This window comes from Thunnus albacares, chromosome 23 (assembly GCF_914725855.1).
Source record: "Thunnus albacares chromosome 23, fThuAlb1.1, whole genome shotgun sequence".
Classification (NCBI taxonomy): domain Eukaryota; kingdom Metazoa; phylum Chordata; class Actinopteri; order Scombriformes; family Scombridae; genus Thunnus; species Thunnus albacares.
Window position 1 is genome coordinate 21,934,653 of NC_058128.1, and position 20,535 is coordinate 21,955,187.

The 20,535-nt window shown below is 37.4% G+C and overlaps 1 protein-coding gene across 2 annotated transcripts; it reads left to right on the forward strand.

The window, feature by feature from the left end:
- The first annotated feature begins 1,181 nt into the window (after nt 1-1,181).
- LOC122975536 (chloride anion exchanger-like) lies at nt 1,182-19,143 on the forward strand. 2 transcript variants are annotated; one of them, XM_044344023.1, is made up of 21 exons: nt 1,182-1,357; nt 6,957-7,133; nt 7,779-7,918; nt 9,006-9,116; nt 9,211-9,371; nt 10,522-10,686; nt 10,795-10,947; nt 11,265-11,347; nt 12,711-12,858; nt 12,952-13,065; nt 13,546-13,623; nt 13,711-13,806; nt 13,926-14,032; nt 14,653-14,722; nt 15,023-15,115; nt 15,360-15,455; nt 17,096-17,323; nt 17,406-17,460; nt 18,038-18,183; nt 18,294-18,341; nt 18,717-19,143. In XM_044344023.1, the coding sequence occupies exons 2-21, from the start codon at nt 7,003-7,005 to the stop codon at nt 18,741-18,743; spliced, it is 2,250 nt and encodes a 749-aa protein (XP_044199958.1). In that variant the 5' UTR covers nt 1,182-1,357; nt 6,957-7,002; the 3' UTR covers nt 18,744-19,143. The 2 variants fall into 2 exon arrangements, with proteins under 2 accessions (XP_044199958.1, XP_044199957.1); XM_044344022.1 differs by lacking the exon at nt 1,182-1,357 and adding an exon at nt 6,187-6,499.
- The last annotated feature ends 1,392 nt before the right edge of the window (nt 19,144-20,535 follow it).

Below are 20,535 nucleotides of genomic sequence, written 5' to 3' on the forward strand. Positions count from 1 at the left end.
AGTGCGTAATTGAAAGCTGCCGAAGCCATATCAAGATAATGAACTTTGACATTTGTGTGACATGTCACAGTAGGAAAAGCATAGGGGTAAATAGTAAAATCAATTGAATTCCATTTAGCTGCTTCAGTTTTAGGGTCTTGGTATTGTGCATGTAGGTTCACTGTCACACTTTCATGGCTTACTGGAACACTTCAATATAACAAAGTCATCGTTAATGTTTTTATTAACATCTGTGCTTTTTCTACTACAACAAATGAAAATATCTGGTGTGAAAAAGGCCTGCTATCATTGTTGGGTTCATAATACAACAAACTCTAAAAAAGTCTGAGTATACCTTTAACTGCCCCAGTGTTCCCAGAATTCCCTTTAAATTTAAAGTGAATAATTCTTTCAAAGAAGTTTCCTGTTTTCCCTTTAATTAGTGTTAAATTACACAGAAGACTTCTGAGAAAATCATTAGGAAATTACAGACCTGTAAAATAGAGTATAACTGTAACCTTTGCTGAACAGCTAGCACTGTGGCCACAGGAAACTATTTGGGGATAATTATGAATTAGCTAACATTAGCCACCATAAGCTAGTGGTCATACCAGACCAAGTTAGGCTGTAGCGACATAAAACTTAAGTGTATTGAATTGAGCAAGGGGGTGTTTTAATGGTTAGTAATTCAACTTTTCATTTCTAAGAGGAAGCATGTATTATTTCTTTTTTTCAGAAGTTACATGGTCTCCCTTTAAAGTTAGAATAAACATTTACTTGTCCGATGCATTGTTGCAGCTTTTTTGGGCTATTAGCTGAATAAAATCTTCACATTCAAGTTGTTTTCAGCTGCAAGTCACCTACATTAAAAGGAAAATTCCAGAATTCCAAATTTTGAACTTTCCCTGATAAACTTGCATCAGCACAGAGTTGTCGTTAGCTATTATTATTGATTTTTCTCTGACCACATACATCTCTAAACTTTGTACCCCTTTGGAATTCATTCCCGGTTGGAAATTTCTGAAGGTCTGGGTGTCAACATTGTTCCACTAACGGTAGAACAATGTTTACTCTGTCCTCAAACATGCTTGCTACAGTCACTGTACAAGAACACTGCATGGTTGCTAACATTAGTCACAGAAGCAAACATGCTCGCGTACACAGCTTTCTTCCCCACACACCGACCCCAAGAAAACACAAATTAATTGTACACCACAGCAGTCTGTAATAGTTTGGTGAATGTTCATTTTGGTTTAAACACTTTTGCAGTTTCCAGTGTGTCGGCAAAGATATAAAGACTAGAGGAGGGAAGACATTAGAGCAATGACTTTAAAGACACATGGAGGCCTGATCATGACTGACTGACCTTTCTGCATCAGTAAGTGACATTTTAACTGTTCGATATTTATACTTTCTCTGTGTCCTCATGTAACTGTAAATCTGCTCAATCAGGGCATTTTTGGTTGACAACTTAATGAATTATTAACTTATATATTATTTACTGAGAAATTGCAGTAAGATTCTCCAGAATTGGAAGTCCTCAGCCAAACTCTGATGTTGATTTCCATCATCTGTTATCTTTGTAAGCAATTGTAAAATTTGACATTGCTGAATAGTTCAGTTGCGTTATTATGTCCACCAGCAGTTGTTGCTTTTTATTGCCCTTGATGGGTGTAAAGTCTGTTCCATAAAAATACCTTTCATGTGTCAAGCCTATTTGCTGAGAGTGTTCAGTTTACATGAGCATTTTATTGGAGACTTTAACGAACATGATTAAATTAGATTAGATTAGATTATTTTTATTTCGAACATGTTCAAATAAGAACATAAAATATATGGGCAGCGAAACAAAACAAAACAAAAAACTAAAATAACAGCAAACTTTCAGTACTTTTTTTTATATACTTTATCGTGTTTTGATAGATAATAAAATCTGTTATTTATATGTTACAATGTAGCTACAAAGTGCAAAACTGTCAATTTTAAGAGAGCAAATTCACTGAAATTCAAACTTGTAAACAAAGTTTTGTTTCAAAATGAGACATCATTCATTAATGAAACAGAATACTGAATTAATTTGTGCTTAAAAACTACAGCAGGCGATTTACTGCACATGTATGTATTTATTTATCTTGTCACACTTGCCAAAATGCAATTTTGATACATGGTTTTTGATTAGCCTTGTTATCTGCCTGTCGTTACTGACACTGTACTCACTAATATGTGTACAACAATGGATCAGATGATGATCTATAATGTGAAAGGGGTTGAGTATTTTAGCCTCTTTCAGCTGGTTGTTTTGTTTGTTTTGGGGGTTTTTTTGGCACAGAACTTTTCTGTTTTGGTTCTCTCTCATCGCTCTCATAGCATTGTTTTTGGCCACAGCAGGCAGCTGTTGTCAGCAAAAAACCTATAAAAATCCCACTGTATGCAACTTTCTTAGCACTTAAACAGCAGCCGGACAAAATTAGCAACTACAGTGGTTGGGAAAAATAATAAGCGTTTAGCAACTAAGAGGAAAAAGGAGTGTGCATATTTGACTTACATTCATCAACTGGACAGATGCATGACTCGAATGAATGCTAATGTTGCTCCGTGCCGCTGGATGTGTAATAGGCAACTGTTTGCCAAAAAGTTAGTCTTATCAACTTAAAAGGTGATAATAAATCAGTGGTGTGACTCTAAGTGGCCAAACAAATCAATTATTGCAGGTTTAACAAGGCCACGTTGTCTATTGTAGGAGTACTCTATTACGGTGACTCATTATTTTAACAAAACTTCAACTCAAAATCACTAATGTTTTACGATTGCTCTAAATAAATTAAGATTTACTTTAGTACATCTGGGGTGTAAAAGCACAAGTATAGATGAGAAAAAGTGAAACATTCTTAAACAGTCACATTTTCAACTTACTACATTTCATGAGGTTGCAGAAAGTTTTTCATAGAACTCAGTCTTCACTTTTATGTGGCAATCTGTAATTAGAGTAAGAGATTGTTCCATGACAGAATACACATAATTTTCTGTGTATATAGAATACAATTGAGTTACAGGAGTACAAGACAAATGAAATTTTTATGGTATACAGTGTTAATTTTGGGACAAAAGTTTTACAAAGACTCAATGAACAATGCACAGTCCAAGTTAATTCAAGATATTCCCAATGAAAACAAATAAATAATGTAACAATGACAACATCATCGACAAAAAATAAACCATTTTACACACTGCCATAAGCAACTGCTATCGAATCATGGTGTTGGAATGTGCTTTTATTTGGACTAATGGATTCATGTGTATTTTTTATACCACATGTGTACAAAAGGTATTGATTGTACATTTTGTGATTGGCAGATTTTTGGATCTCCTGCACTTTTTTCAGACCTCCAGTTGGACTACAATTCCTAAATACCACTCTTATACAGTAGGCAACCTCTTACTCCCTTTGCAACATGAAGAACCTGTTGCACTCTTCTGTCTTCAGATTGAAAGTGTCAAGTTTTCTTTGTCTCAAGAAAATAGGGCAGTCATGATCAGATCAGAGACCTTACAGCGTTACAACATCAGACAGATCACTACAACCTACTTTGCCCCACATTCACATCTCCTCTATCTGTCTTATCACATCCTGTTGATGCCAACAGGACAGTTCAGGACAATCTGTATGCTGCAGTTGCAGTTTGTTCTTGTTCTGTTAAATTTGATTTGTGGAAAAAACAGACAACGCATTAATTATGTTTCCGTCAGTGTTGCGGTATTAAGTTGTAACAAAAGAGTTAGACCGACTGACAAGACATTTGCATACTGCCTCTGAAGCCCTACTTGTTTGATGTCAGTTGTGGTAAGAGTACATTCTTTCATGACTGATAAGACAAATGCACAGAGAGAATCATATCTGATGACCCAAAAATGCTTTTTTGGTTGCTTTGTTGTAGTACACAGTGCATTCACCTCTTTGCTATTTCATGTTCAGTTAAATATCGGCTTAGTACATTACATGCTATTTTCTTGATTGGAATTTGCTTTTCTTTATACCCTTTTTCATATGGATTGTGTGTTTGATCATGTGCGTTTATTTGTGCAACTTTTGTGCCACAATTACCTCTGTACATCTCCACAAAGAGCTAGAGTTAAGAAATAAGGGGAAAACAGAGCAGCATAACAAGAAAAGCACACAAACACATGACACTATATCTGTATGTGTTAAAACATTCATTAGGGATAGATGTGCATATGGATATTATATGAGATTAAACTTCACAAATGAAACGTGCAGTGCTAAGTTTGTAAATATGCATTGCAATCTACATTGATCAGTTGAACATACTGAAAATACATTCAGTTTGTAAGCAACAACTTTTCATAAGCAAGACACATTTTGGGAGAAATATTGATGCCTGAATTACATTTGCATCATATATATATTACATTTTTGTAAATATAAACACTAGACAGAACTTATATTTTTAGTTACAAAGCAGTCGATTGGTCCTCCACTTTGGTCCAGAATTGTCTCAAATGAGATGCTTCAACAACTGTAGATTCTTAGTCTTGTTCATATCTTCAAAACATTTCACTGTCAATTTTTTCAGTTGGTTAGGAAACTAAAATCATGTAGATAAGGTTTGGGGGAGGCGGTGTTCACTGTAAAGAACAAGTGTCAAATGTCTTAACCCTCCAACCATCAGTGTTCAAGGTAAAAACATCGACCCACAAACATGACCTCTACACTCTTAGTGTACACTGCACTACATGAACATCACTCTACTTCCTGTGTTGACACTGCATACTGTCCATAAATATAACAATCACAACCTGTATTTAAAATAATTTGTTAGCAACAGAGTTGAAAAGAAGTCGATTCTGTCATGTCACTTAAAAATTTTGATCACAGATTGCTGCAATCAAAAAAATGGATAACATATTTATGAACCAAGTTCTTTTCTGTGTATGTTTATTGTTTACTTGGAAATTTCGTCACAAAATTATTTCCATTCATTAATGCAACATTCACACACACATACCAATGAACACGTTGTTCTTCCCTTCAAGCTTTTTTTTTTTTTTTTTTATTAATGGAAATAAATGTGCACCAATTGGAAAACCGTCTGACCTTGAAGCAACTGACAGGAGCCCTTTGTTCCAGCATTTATCAGATATCAATCATTACGCTGTATTTTATCACTGAGCATGGTGTGAAAGAATGCCTGATCACAGCTATGCGGTTAAATCACACTGGTTTATTATAGTAAACTATATGAGCTTTCAGAAGTTATCAGCCTCGAGTTACTGGTTCACTGAACATCATTAAGCCCAGAACACACATTGACATATGAACACACTTATGAAAACATTTGGAATATGGTGATTAAAAACCCCCAAATTGGAGGTTTTAATTTCACAAAGAGATGCATTCATGCATCTGGATTCTCACACACACACACACACACACACACACACACACACACACAAACATTTCCCATGAAACTGGTCTGAACTGTGCTTGATCCTCTACAAACAGCTGAGGCGGGAATTACTGCCACTTAATTCTGAGCAGACACCTCGATAAGGTCACTCTCACATTTTCCTGTAATGTTTGCATTCCAACTCAATGGACTGAAACCAATGAACAAATCCCCCACCACACACACACACACACACAGTGACACACACACAGTCATGTTTCCATCACTTCAGAGGACATTAGAATGTAAGTCAAATTACATTGACTTACATTAATTTCCTGGAGACTTATCTTAACTTTAACCACACCAGACTTACCACCTATTCACACTTCATATGCCTATAGTTTCTGCTCATCAACAGTTTGATTAGTGCAGTTCTAAATTTGAAGGAAGACTTCATTCTCACCTAGCTCTCTCTTCTGTCAACTTTGTTGAGGAAAAACACAAAAGGTCAGTTAAGTTTTAAGATGACTCATGAATTTGAACTTGTAATGTGTTTAACTTGCCATGCCAGGGATCTGATTATCAGAGTATCAGGGTGTCTTATCACACTCTGGATAAATAAATTTGGGACTTTTCATTAAACAATCTGCGTTCCTGCAGCACACAGACTATTTTTATTCTTGAAGTGCGCAGTGAACAGAAAGCTGCAGCTGACCTTTGCCAGCGTTTCCCCTCCTGAAAAGCTACTTGATTTCCACTTCATAACAATAACCTGTCCTGTCCTGTCCTGTCTGTCCCTGTCCACATCCTCCCTATCCTGCCCATCGGTACAATAACTTCCAAATGCTCTTCGGGGGAGGAAAGCCTCCGCTGAAAGTTGCGGGTTACAGATATCAGTAAGAACAATGGTCAAGGATAAGGCAGGCGTCCAGCAGTTGTGCGAAACAGGGACTTCATCATAATTGCTGTTAATAATTACAGTTGTGATAAGTGACAGAAGTGGCATTTATTGATGGCAAAACTGTCAGAGCTCCCAGTTGAACTCCAAGAGCTGGAGGAGGAGGAAGAGAGACTGGAAACTTTGGATTTGAGACAGATTAGGACACTGTCAGGTATGTGTATAAGCTGCTGTACATTACGCGAGGATATGAAGGTTACTGGAAAAAGAAAAGTCTATTTTTTTCAGCTTTTGAGGGTGAAATCTTTGTACATCGGAGGATCTTTATATGTAGCCTGAACTCCAGAGGTGCCGAGCACTCCGGTTGAAGGAAGTACAATTTCCTGAGTGATTCAGATCTTGAAAAAGAAAGTTGGAAAAGTCAGGGAGCTGAGATATTTCAGTGCTAATATTTAAAACAAGCCTCTCTGGTGTTAATCTGTTTCTAGAGTTCACATAGAGCCTGACAAATCTCCCCCCTCAGGGCTGTGCATGTTCTGACTTGGCCCATGTGCTCTGCCTGTATTTGGGGGTCTGGACCTTTGTTGTTTGCCGTTAATGTTCTTTGATAAGTGATGTTCAAAGGGAAGACAGAACCTTATTCCTGACCTAATGTAATTAATGGATCTCAGAGCCACATAGAGAGGAAGCAGCAGTCCTCCAGGCAGCAGAGGCAAGATGATGCGACCGAGAGCTAAGCAGTATGTGGTGGCCAGGCCGCTGTATTCGGAGGAGTCCTTCACCGAGGAGCATGAGAAGGTCTACAGGCACCGCAAAACCATGCTGGACCACATCAAGCAGTACTTCACGTAAGGAATAATTTTGGTTTTTAGTTTCCTGTGTGGCTTTTGACTCGTGATCACTGCACAATTAACACTTGAAGTCTGTCCCTTACGGATGATGAGACGATGAACTTAAAGAGGAAAGTGAAAAAGTGAAAGTTGAGCCTCAAAAACTACAAAAAAACAGACATTTTTTAAACTTAATGTACGACATATATTCATAGCCATTAACACAAGTTTGAATATAAATAAAACCTGCAAGTTTAGTGCATTTTGACTAAGTTTTTAAAGTTTAAATTGATGTAAAATTATGTTGATTAAGATCAAGTAAATGTAAACTTTGGTTCTTGATCCACTTTCTTTGATATAAAAAATAATCCCCTGGCTCAATGCACAAGGTCCGGTCTTTTATACAACATAAAAAAAAAACATTTACACACACAATATGCAAGTATGAATTCCCTGTGAGATGAAGTTGACTATTAATGTTAACTGTTTTAAATAAAATACACATTTAATTTGTCATAATTGCAGAAAAAGTGGCTCATTTTACCCTGTTACATGTTCCACTGCCGAGATCTTATCAATTGAATATCATTGATCTATAACTTTGTTTTTCTAATTAACATACATAATGTATATTACTATATTTATTTCTGTTTATCATTGCAGATGTGATGCCAAACGAGCTAAGAATGCAGTTTTGTCTCTTCTGCCGGTCATTGGATGGTTGAAAATCTACCAAATCAAAGAGTGGCTGCTCAGCGACATTGTATCTGGTATCAGCACTGGACTTGTAGCTGTCCTGCAAGGTAAATAACGAATGAATCATTTCCTTCCTACTTTGAGTCACACTCTAAATTTATGGTAACCGCATAAATGCAACTCTTTGACACATTCAGTCATTCTTGTTGCTGCACTAGCAACTCATAGTGGTTTGGTGAGGGTAGTGAAACTGTGGGGGATGCCAAGTGAACTTCCTCTGGCTGGTGAAAAAGAAGCTCCTGGCAACCCTTATGTGTCATATAGGACTGTCTGCAGCCCTCCACAGACCAACAGTAGAGTTAACATAGACGAGGACTGCAATTTCAGTGAAAGTAATCATTCCAAATTGGTAGAAAATGAGCAAAATGAACTGATTTTAGCAAAACGTGAAAGAGTTACAATGCATTTGAAACTAATTTGCCATGTAAAAATGTTCTATCTGGCCTTGAAATGAAGATAAAACTTTTATAGTTATCTGTAGACTAATTCCCACTGCATGACCTCAGCAAAGGGAGTAGACAAATAAATCTTCAGTCACACAGTACTGCTATCCAAAGGAAAACATCAGTATTTGTGCATTCTTACAGTGTGAGAGAAGATGTATCCTGTTACTGATTTATGTGAAGGGTTCCTACATTATTCATTGGGGTTGACTTGGGAAAAGTGTGTTTGTACTTTAGAACAAACTGCAATAAATGTCATCTGTAGCTCTGAAAACAAGGGACAAGAATAGAAGCACAGGGATATTACTTTCCAAAAATCCCCAAATCTCATCCGCTTTAAAATTGTTGTTTGGCTATTTTGGTTTCAGCTAATGTCGTTTTGCTTTCACTTGTTTCCACTTCTAAATGCCACTGTTTTATGACTAACAGTTGTTTAACTTGTGTCTAATCTGATAATGATGATAACCTTGGAGTCAGCCATCTGTGTATAAACTGTGTGGTATGATAATGTGGCTATCTTTAGCAGTAGGTTAGGGTTATTATGTAAACAAACAACAGGTTATTATTTTTATATATTTTATCATTTTGATCATAAATGGTATTTTTCAGAATTCTCCTTTTTGTTTTTGTGATCTGTGGCAACAAAGTGTAGTTTGCAAATTATAAAATGCCGTGTATGTATGTGTGTCAGGTCTGGCCTACTGTCTGCTGGCCTCTTTGCCACCCTGGTACGGACTCTTCTCTGCCTTCTTCCCTGTCATCATGTACTTTTTTCTTGGCACCTCCAGACACATCTCAGTGGGTAAGGCTGGACACGTAGGTGCGTTTGAACGTTTTTCATTAGTAGTGAGTGTATTGTGAGTCTCAATCTCTGTCCCCTCTTTCTCTCTCTGCAGGGCCTTTCCCTGTCTTGTGTATGATGATTAGCACGGTGGTGACCAGGCTTGTCCCAGATGAGGGTCCGCCCGCCAACATCACAGGGTTTGAAGGCCTGACGAGAGACGAGCAGAGAGTGTTGGTGGCCTCCTCTGTGACCTTCCTCGCTGGTATCATGCAGGTAAAACACACTCACCACAACCACTCAGTTCAAACGTTCAACAGCTATTTATCTTGTCAACACAGCAATGACAGAGTTCAAAATAAACTTTAGTCATTGAGGTGGGGTGTCATGGTGACATGGTAGGTTTAGAAACTCTCTGACATCTGTGTGGCACAGCTTCAAAACCTTGCCTCCAAGTGATAGATGAGAAGATCACGTCTGTAGTATGAAGCTAGAGCCAGGAGACGGTTATCTTAGCTTAGCATAAAGAATGGGAGTGAGGTGAAATAGCTAGCCTGGCATTGTCCAAAGGTAACAAAATACACCTACCACGTGACGTCTTGCAAGATGACATGACTCCATGAAGTGACTGCGCCCAGCTAAAAAATAGACACGTAACATCCTGTAATACCACAAACTGTCGTTTTTACATTTCAGATTTTGTACAGATTAGACAAACTACATCAAATATGTTAATTAATGAGCTTTACAGGTGCTGAAGGACAGATTATTTTGTAACTTTTCCCTAACCTTAACCAAGTGCTGACAGTGTCTAAACATAACCATAAAAAACTTTTAATAATGTTGTTCTTACTGTCAGTGGATATTGTCCTGCAAGATCGGATATTTATCAGGACCAGCAATGTAATTAGTTGTCACATTTTACTTATAAATCCAGTATCAGCAATACGTTAATTATAACATTTTCTCATTATGTTGACAGAAAACACAACTTAGGCAGCATTATGCTTCCTTCTAAACATATTTGGTGTTGCTGTTTAGTAGCATATAAATGTAATTTCTAGGAGACATAGTTGCACAGTGAGAAGCTTTACAGCAGGTAACAAAAGGATCTATTCATCCTCTTTCTTGACTTGTGCTTCTCTTTGGACTTTACCCCCCTAAATGCAACACACACTGGCCATGTGGCAGTACATTGCAACAGTTTGATGTATTTGGTGCATTAGTAGCCAGGATGCACTGATTCAGAGAGCAAAGGTGACACATACAGATATAAGAGTTAGATAACTGTCTGTACGTGTATGCCCTTCCCTTCACCTTTAGTGTATCTGGGTGTGAATCCCCTCCAGATCCAGGTGTAGTAGGGAAGTTACTTTTGTTTTCCTATACTACCTCATCACCAACATGGCCTCTCTGTGTCTTCCAGCTGGCAATGGGTGTCCTGCAGGTGGGCTTTGTCGTCATGTACATGTCAGACACCCTGGTGTCCGGCTTTGCCACAGCAGCCGCCATCCACATCCTGGTATCGCAGCTGAAGTTCGTGCTGGGGCTGACGGTCCAGAGCATCAGTGGACCACTCGCTATCGTATATGTAAGTAAAAACGTGTTGAAGCTTTCACACTGTTTATCACAGTCAGGGAAAGTGGATCATTTATTTCTTGGACACAAGGAGTTCAAGGAGTTTATTTTTCTTTTACAGACCCTGGAGATCATCTTTAACAAGATAACCTCTGCCAACATCTGTGATGTGGTGATCTCTTTGGTGATCATGGTGGTGGTGTTCATCGTGAAGGAGCTAAATGAGAGATTCAAATCCAAGCTACCAGTGCCCATACCCATAGAAGTTATCATGGTGAGCAAGATTATGCAACATGATCCTTATAAATGTTTCCATCGCCTGAGCTGTTGAAGGCTTGTTAGTTACAACAACAGTAGTAATGAAAGCATAAATTTTGGTTACAACTTTTTATAACCGTACCAGATAGGAGTACCATGCAATCATTAGTATGATTTATGATATCATTCATGGCATTTAAAAGAAAACATTCATAGCAATTTGCGGACACAGAGCTCTTAAACTCTAAACCAGAGGTTAATAAATATCTCTCATTTTGAAACTAAGCCTATTTTTCAGCTGTCATTTAGTGATTTGTGTCATTTCGTTCTCAGACTGTCATTGCATGTGGAGTTTCTTATGCATTTGACTTCAAGACAAAGTATGGCATTGACGTTGTTGGCCATATTCCAAAGGGGTAAGCTATTTTGCACAATAGCTAAAGCAAAGACATGTTTGGTATTATTTGGATAGCAACATTTTCAGTGATATTTAAACTCTGAAGTTTAGTGCCCATGAGACAACCAGACTAGTAACAGAGGAGTCCCAGTCTAATCCCAGATGTATTTTCAGGATCCATCTGTCATCTTCCCATGTTAGGAGAGGGTCAGCACATCCACATTTTTCTACTCTTGCCAGTGATCTTCTAGTGTGTTCTCCCTATGTCAGTGACTCAATATATAGAAATATGTACATATATACACATCTCCTTTCATCTGAGAAAAATTTATTCATGTCATGAGAGGACTAACAGTATTTTTATGAACAGTAGCACCTGATCTTAAAGGGTTGGTTCATTTAAAACACAAAAAGTCTAATTTTGATAGTTTGTAGTGCTCAATGCATTGAAAAACGGCATTTGAAAAAAACTCAACAGCTGTCTCTGTCTCTTTCACTCTGATCCACAAAACCTGTGGACAATCCTGAGTAGCTGGGACAGACATGTTGATATTGAATTTCTTAAATGTAGTTCAGTGAGCAACACTAATAAAATTCACCTTCATTTTATTGGGGTAGAGGCAGAAATCTCAGAGACAGATATATCAAAACCTGGACAAATAAAACCAGAAATATTGGTTTTAAGGCCTGCAACTTTAATGCTTTGGTCCAGTCTAAATGCTCTCATCAGCTTTTTCAGCAAAAAACCTATATAAACCACTTATGCTACCTGACACCAAGTAGCTAAAAAATCTCTTAATGCAAGTTTAAATAGCGTCTATCTAAGCTTCCCAGTTTTCTGGTACTTTCATTTGAAATACAATAGCAGTCAAAAGAGTCAAGAAGTTTATTATCATGTGCACAGTAAACGCAGGCGGTTACACCACACAATGAAATTCTTACTTTGCTAGTCCACCCTTCATCATTTTTGTGAGGTATTTGAAAAAATACCTCACAAAAATGATGCCTGAATAACAGCTGTACCCTCGCTCTTTGTTATTAATTGAGTAATTAATGGATCATGTCATTCACAGTCAAAAGATAATGAGGGCAGAAAAAAACAGCAATATGTTATATCTCTAAGTCTACACCCATTAGATGATTAGACGGCTTTATCAGCTCTGTTATTAAACAAAGAGTCATTAAAGAACAGACTAATTTAATCTGTGATGTATGAATACAGATAGCATGAAATCACCTCATGTCACCCTGTTCTTTACAAATAATTATCAGTGATTACCACCCATAACCACAATAAATGTTGTCTGAGGTAGTTCAAACTGAATTATCATTGCTACATATTACAGAAATATTTCAGTTAATAGACTAATACTCATTTTTAGGTATGAGCGTCCCATAGCCCCAGACCTGCAGATCTTCCAGGAGTCAGCAGTCGAAGCATTTCCAATAGCCATAGTGGGTTTTGCTGTAGCCTTCTCTGTAGCAAAGGTCTATTCTACGAAACACGATTACACCATAGATGGAAACCAGGTACGTGATAACACTGTTACATTTACAACATTAAGATAAGAGCCTCAGGTGATTTGGATAATAAGACATGTCATCTCTTTGATCTGCCTCTAGGAACTGATTGCTTTCGGAGTCAGTAACATCTTTGGAGCCTCCTTCAAGTCTTTTGCAGCGAGTACAGCTCTTTCCAGGAGTGCAGTGCAGGAGAGTACAGGGGGCAAGACTCAGGTAAACTAATATATCTGACCCTTCCTCACAAAGCTGAAGTTCTGGTCAAATCTGAGACAGATCCAGTTTGAGTTTGAGCCAGGTTTGAATACAGTCGAGGCCAACTTGCAAAACATAAAGCAGTAGCATGTTATGTTTTGTTACCAGTGGTAGTATATGACTAAGTAGTACATTTACTCAAGTACTGTACTTAGGCACATTTTTGAGGTCAAGCTATCATAGGCAGAACAGATGAGCACTTGCGCAGCAGTACACCTATTTATCCCCATATCCCAGATGCAGTCAGATAATAGGTCATACAAACTAGTTTATTTCAAGTGTACCTTTGCAGCAAAGGGGGCCAACTATGTCTTGGACTTTTTTGTTATTCTTCTTTGGTCTATAGTTTTCATATAATCTAAACCTCAGTTAGCTGTGGCACCAAGGCCATGTTCCTCATCTCTGCAGTGTAACATACTGTGCCTCTTACACCTTTTTCAGATAGCTGGTTTACTGTCAGCCATCATAGTGATGATAGTCACCGTGGCGATTGGATACCTACTGGAGCCGCTCCCGAAGGTAAACAGCCTCAGTCTCTAGTAAGATTCTGATGTACAGATTTTTTTGGACTGATCAAAGCTGACCTTTGACCTATTGTTTTAACAGTCTGTGCTGGGTGCTGTGGTCATCGTCAACTTGAAGGGCATGCTGATGCAATTCAGAGATGTCCCCTACTTGTGGAGGAGGGACAAACCAGACTGTGTAAGTCTGGAATTTATAAAGAAAGTTTTAAAAGCCAGAAATGTCTGCACTTGAAAGACAATCATGGTCATTCTGACTTTTTTTAAACTCATTTGTTTCCCACCTTCGTCCATGCACAGGTGGTGTGGTTATGTACCTGTTTCGCTGCCATCTTTCTGGGACTGGATCTTGGACTGGCTGTAGGTCTTGGTGTGGAGCTAATCAGTGTCGTCCTCAGGACTCAGTTGTCAGTATCTGACCAGTGACTAACCAAGCATTACACAAAATTTGACAATTAAACTTCTTTGTGTCTTAGCTTTATAGTTTGTTTGCAAATCTTGACAGCATGCAGCATTATGATAAATTGAGATTGTGAATGGTTTCTTGAACGTTTAAGCCCTTAGTGCTCCAATTTTTAGTTGTACTAGCAGTGAGGTTCAAGGGCTGACAATGTTAGTCAGTCAGTTGGCCCGCCAATTTGGTCCAGACTGAAAAATCTCAACAACTATTGGATCACCTGCCATAACAATTTTTACAGACATTCATGGGTCCCAAACTGTATCTACTAGTACCACCACGAGATTGACATTTGTGATTTTTAGTGAATGTCTAAACAACTACAGATGAATTGCCATGATATTTGGTACAAATGTTCATGTTTCCTCAGGTTGAATTTGAAAACTTTGGTTTATTACCAAACACCTGCAAAAGTAATAACATTTCTATTAACCTCAGCTGTAGAATGCTAATGTGCTAAATTAACGTGGTATATGTGATAAATATTATATCTGCCAAACATCAGCATGTCAGCATTGCCTCACAGAGCCACTACAATGGTTGATGAAGTTTTTATTTCTTTTTTCTCAGCCCTCGCTGCAGTGTGCTGGCCAACATTAAGGGAACTGATATCTACAAAGACAGAAAGGATTATATCAATGTAAGTTGGCTTGGTGTGTGCTTCCAGCTGTCCTTTGTAACTTATGTTACAACATTAACTGTAGTTTTGACCAGTGATTCCAATACTGAGATTAAGTGAAGTACCAGGCTCCTCCAGGATTTTCCATCTCCATGTCCAATATTAAAAATGGTTTCAAATGTGCAGTTAGAAATAGGTGATAAAAATTATTCCAGTTCCCTCCTTTCTGTTTTATGTTGCATCTTACTTTTAAGAGACTAGTCATACTTTTCTGTGATTTTGGCAACAATTTGCCTATAATGAGGTAATGATCCTCTCCAGATATATGAGCCAGAGGGGGTGAAAATCTTCAGGATACCATCACCAATCTTCTTTGCCAACATTGAGTTCTTCAGGAACAAGCTGGTGGAAGCTGTAAGTCTTATTTTTAAGTATCAAAGTCATATCCTTCTAGAAAAGTAGTAAATCATATACAAACCCCTAAACTAAGCTAATTTAGTTTTCAACACAGCATCTGATTCAGTGGAAAATGCCATTAAGTGTGGCAGAAACATAATAAATCAACTTTAAACTATAATTTCTTAAACAGGCAGATTGGAAAAGATACATTTACAAATCTTATCTTTGACTTGATTCAGTCTCTTAAACTGTTGCACAGGCTGGATTTAACCCATTGAGAGTGTTAAGAAAGAGAAATAAAGCACTGAGGATGATCCGGAAACTTCTGAAGAAAGGTGACCTTCAATGGACATCAGTAAGTAATGACTTTGACCTTATTCAGCGATAGCAACAGCACGCTTTTTTACTATAGAAACACTTTGACAATGCCAATAAAGTAGCAGTTACTCATTTTTTATGCTGATGTTATCTCTTCCTGTTTTGATGTGATAACTCTATTTAGGTCAGCAGTGTAGAAGTGCATTTCTACTACATAAACAATCAAAATAATGTAAACATTACCATCATTATTATACCATTAGTGCAGTGTCAGAATGACTTTTTGCAATATATTGACTAGAAATCTGGATTGTGATGGCATTTGCTCAGCAGATGGTACAAGGTACTTTTACTCAGATGCAAGTAATTGTGTGAGGATGATAAGACCAGGCCTGTGATGTGTGAATTGTCTTTAGTGAGTAGAAAAGCTGGGACAGTACCCTTTAAGATATATACTTTTATAATATATACACACAGTTGTTGTTGGAGCCTTACCATTTTTACTTTCAAAGTACAACTACAATATGTACCCAAGTGACCAATATTTCCTTTAAACAAAGGCAGACCAACCAGTAGGGTTCACTTTTGCTGCAAGAAAAGCATGATCCCACACCGGCTGCCCACCACCAAAACTGAAAATTGGGTCGTACTAGAAGATCCTGTGAATTGAAACCAGTTGTCTGGTGGTGGGATAATGCATTTTTCAATCAGTGTTCTGTCTTAAAGAAATAGTTTGGCATTTTGGGAAATATGCTCGTTCAGGTTTTTTTGCTGAGCAGTTGATAAGAAGATTGATATCACTGTCATGTCTGTGTGTTTAAGACCGAGCTGGAGCCAAGAGGTGATTAGCTTAACAAAATGTCAGGTGCTGTAATTATTTCTTGGCTGTCATGCTGTTCGCCAAAAAAAAAAAAAAAGTTCCAGCACATAACTCCCTGTAAAACCACAACCTGACATTTCTATATTTCTGTTTGTGTATAGCTCAAAGAAATAAGATTCAACATGTTAATTAGTGAGCTTTAGAAATGTTGGCAGGCATATTTTTTAACTTAGGACTTAGCTAGGCTTGTTGTTTTCTCCTGCTTCCAGTCAGTGGTTAGGGTAAGGGTCAGTTTATGCTAAGCTAAGCTAATCACTTCCTGGCTCTAGCTCTGTTCTTAACACACAGACATGCAAGGGGTATCAATCTTCTCATCTAGGTCTCTGCAAGCAAGCAAGCAAGCATATTACCCATAATGTTGAACTATTTTTTCAACTGACTCATGAGTTCATCCTGACTTGGTACAAATTTCTACCTTAAAGTATCAGAAGCTTTGTTCTTAAAAGATGGAACAAAAGATTCTGCTTTCATGAGGCCAAGCAAATTTGCAGAACCAATTTATGCCAGAGTACAACCAATAAAACAGCCACAATTGATGACTGACAATGTTTAATCTACCTCTGCAGTATGATTAACCCCTTAGCACCCTCCATGGTGGATTGTTAAAATGCCAGCCACACATTAGTGCAGATGGAGTCACTGAGCTGACCCAGGCAACTAACATCACAATCAATCACAAAATCACAATGTGATTCATTGTTGAGAATCGTTACATCTCACATATCTTGCAGTCTTTTAATAAATGAGCTGAACAAAGAAAAAGTGAGAAATGAATTAACAATATTTTGCCATTACAGAAGGGCCTCATTAACACCTCATGTGGACCCATCAAGGAGTCAGAAGATGAAAGCAACATGGAGGAGCTTGACCTGCCGACAGACTTCAAGGACCTGCCCACTCGGATTGACTGGAACGCTGAGCTTCCCACCAACATCATTGTTCCCAGAGTGGACATCCATAGCCTGATTCTGGACTTTGCTGCTGTCTCTTTCCTGGACATCTCTGCTGTGAAGGGACTCAAAACCGTGAGTTGGCCATTCACAGCAGCGACTGTAGCAGTTACTTCACTGAGGCTATTCTTCTTCAACCATCCCTTTTGTGTTGCAGGCTCTGAAAGAGTTTATTCGGGTTGAAGTTGAGATCTACATTGTGGCTTGTGATCGTAAGTATGAAACATCAAACTGCGGGGTTTACCTTTTTCCAACTTAAGTTCTGCCCAAGAGACAGTAACCCTATGTAGAACTTTCATAGACTGTTATTACTATAAAAAGTTACATGAGCATGAACATTTTATAAATGTATTTTTTTTCATACCATGACATTATTATTACTAATGACATGTTAACAAGTTATTCGGTCATCAGTGTTGTTGTGTGTTCTCCAGATTTAAACATTTGCCACTTCCATAAGACAAAAAAATCATTCTGTTTTTGTATTTAGATGTTGCTTGGGGGCTCTTGTTAATCTCTTACTGAACACAAACAGATATCCACCTTATGCATAATTACTTAATCTAGAAGATATATTCATTTTTGTTATTGTGAGTTGTAACACTTTTAAATGAATAAGACATAAGAATATTGATTTACATGTTAAAACAAAATCCCAGCCGGATTGACGAACAACTGATGCTGTTGACAACTGGTTGTACGTTATAACTTAGTAACTATCTACTTTTTACATAAAAGCAACAAATATAATGTTCAGTGCCATGTACTAACTTTTTTTGTTGCCTGCAGCTTATATCCTGGAGAAACTGCATGAGTGTAGCTTCTTTGATGATGAAATTCAACCGTCAATATTCTACCTGACACTGCATGACGCCATGTTGCAAACCCTCGTGAACCATCCAGAGTCCACAGAAAAGAAATCCAACTATGAAAAGGTAGAGAAGACAAAGCTTAGCTGTCACAAGTGTTTATTTAGTGAAAAATAACCTATATATTAGTGCTATGAACATGAACAGCATATTTAACTATTCATGTTGCTCTGCAGGTTATAACAACAGTCACAATTCACCACCCTGGAGGCAGAGATAGAAATGTACGTAAGCATTTTTATTTGTGAGCAACAGTGCCTGTTGTGGTTTTCATCTTTTCTACTTAAGCAACATCCTATACTTGTCATGATTTATATGCTTTTTGGGAAAACTGTATCACCTTTATTTGTTTCATTTCATATATTATTATTGAGACAAAGTCCATTGTCCAATTGATATAATCTAGTAAATGCACCATCTTTATTCACTACCTGAAATGTTCATTTTTAAAAGTGTTGCCTGAAGCATGATCAAAGCCACATATTATTGAAAAGATTCCATAATTCACTGTTTTTCATTTTGTAAAAGCAGCATTTTTATAACTTCACATGCTTCAAAAATGAAACCTACTGAAACAAAAACTCCTTCTTCGCCCACAGGCACCAGATCCAGAAACCAAGTTCTAACTTCTGAATGAGAAGATGATTATTTCTGGCAGAAAACACCAAAAAGACCAAAGGCAAAAAGAGTGACTATTTTACCAATCATGCTGTACAGTACACTGATATAATGAATAACGATATACTGTTTTTGACTTTATAAATCTGACGATCTAAGTTTACATATACAGTATCCACTGTAATGTAAGAAATCTCATTTCATGGCATTGTTGTTTTTTATACTGTAAATAGTGAATTTGTAGAAAATTTTAGGTGCAATATATTTTCATGACAATGAGAATAAATTAACTTTTTGGCATATTGTTCTCAAAATAATGTTCTCTGGGATAAAAGCAATGAAATGAATGAGAATGAGTGTGCAGTGGCTGAAATATTGAAATAAATGTTTTACAACTCTGAATAATTACATTCACTGTTTGAATTTCTTCATAAGGTAATAAAGGTTTTGACACTATCACCAGGGGTGTATGCGGGTCTTATGGGTCCCCCTCATGTCGACCCATCCAGAGGTCAAACTGATATCCAACATTCATTTATTCATAACTGATCAGACACATCCTTACTGCAATGTTGTTTTGGATGGTATCCTCATACTGTTAAAAGGCTGTGATACTCAACTCCCAACAGATTAACTGTCACAATATCAGATGACATGATGAGGCCTGAAGGGGGTCCTGCTTCATTACCTGATCTTGAAGATGGGCCCTGTATCAGATTTTAGTTATGACCTTCACTCATTCATATTATACTATTGTGCGTGAATAGTGCATATTCCTGAATTACAGTCATTTGTGTATTTTATATTTTTCTTAGTGTTGACAAAATCCATAAAAAGACAAACCAACAATGAATTGATCTACCAGCAAGTATTGTGTGTGTATCCAAAACCTGATATATCTTATTCTTCTGTGCTATAGAGCTCTATTGTTGTCCAGAAACTATTACAAACACATCAATGAGTTACACTGTTGCAGTGGGTGACATGTTCCTTCATCACCATGAACACACACACTGTAGTTTATTTTGACTTAATCCCACACACGTCATCCTGCTGCCAGAAATACTCACTAGAGCAACAAATGTGTATTAATCCACCGCTGAAAATAGTCCCTCACAAACCCTAACCCTTAAATATTTATGAATTTAGGACAGGGAGGGTAGTAAGAGTATTGAGAGACAGACATACACATTGATGGTTTTGATCTTTTCATGGGATTTATTGAGAAGAAGAAAAAAAAAGACTAACGCAAGTCTTATCCTTTAATGAGATCGCCACAAAAAGTAAACATGAGCTCATGTTATATTTGAGGAATAATGTAACACAATTCACAGATTGAGGAAAGAAGCTCAGTTTTACCCAGGGTCCCTAACCAGATATATCAGGCCATGATAGACGTCCACTGATGTTGGTAATTGGATTCAGTCTATGTCTGTTCCTTACCTTTGGTAAAAGTTGTAAGTACGATTAGAGTAAATTATGTTCATCATCTTTTTTTTAAAAAACAACAACAACAACAAAGTATTAGAAAAGATAGTAATTCATTATAAAAATGGAAAGGAATGTCTCTTGGCTTGGGGCTGTAGGTAGCACACACACACATGAGTGTATTTACATTTAGAAAACACTCTCCAAACTTTTCATACAATCTACAAAATCACACAATGATGTTTAAAAAGAAAATACTGCAACAAAAAACTCCTCACAAGACTCATTTTTCAAGACAGATAATCAAATTACAAGTTCACACCTGTAGTCATTTTAATGGTGAAAATAAAATCAACAACATATTTTATATCT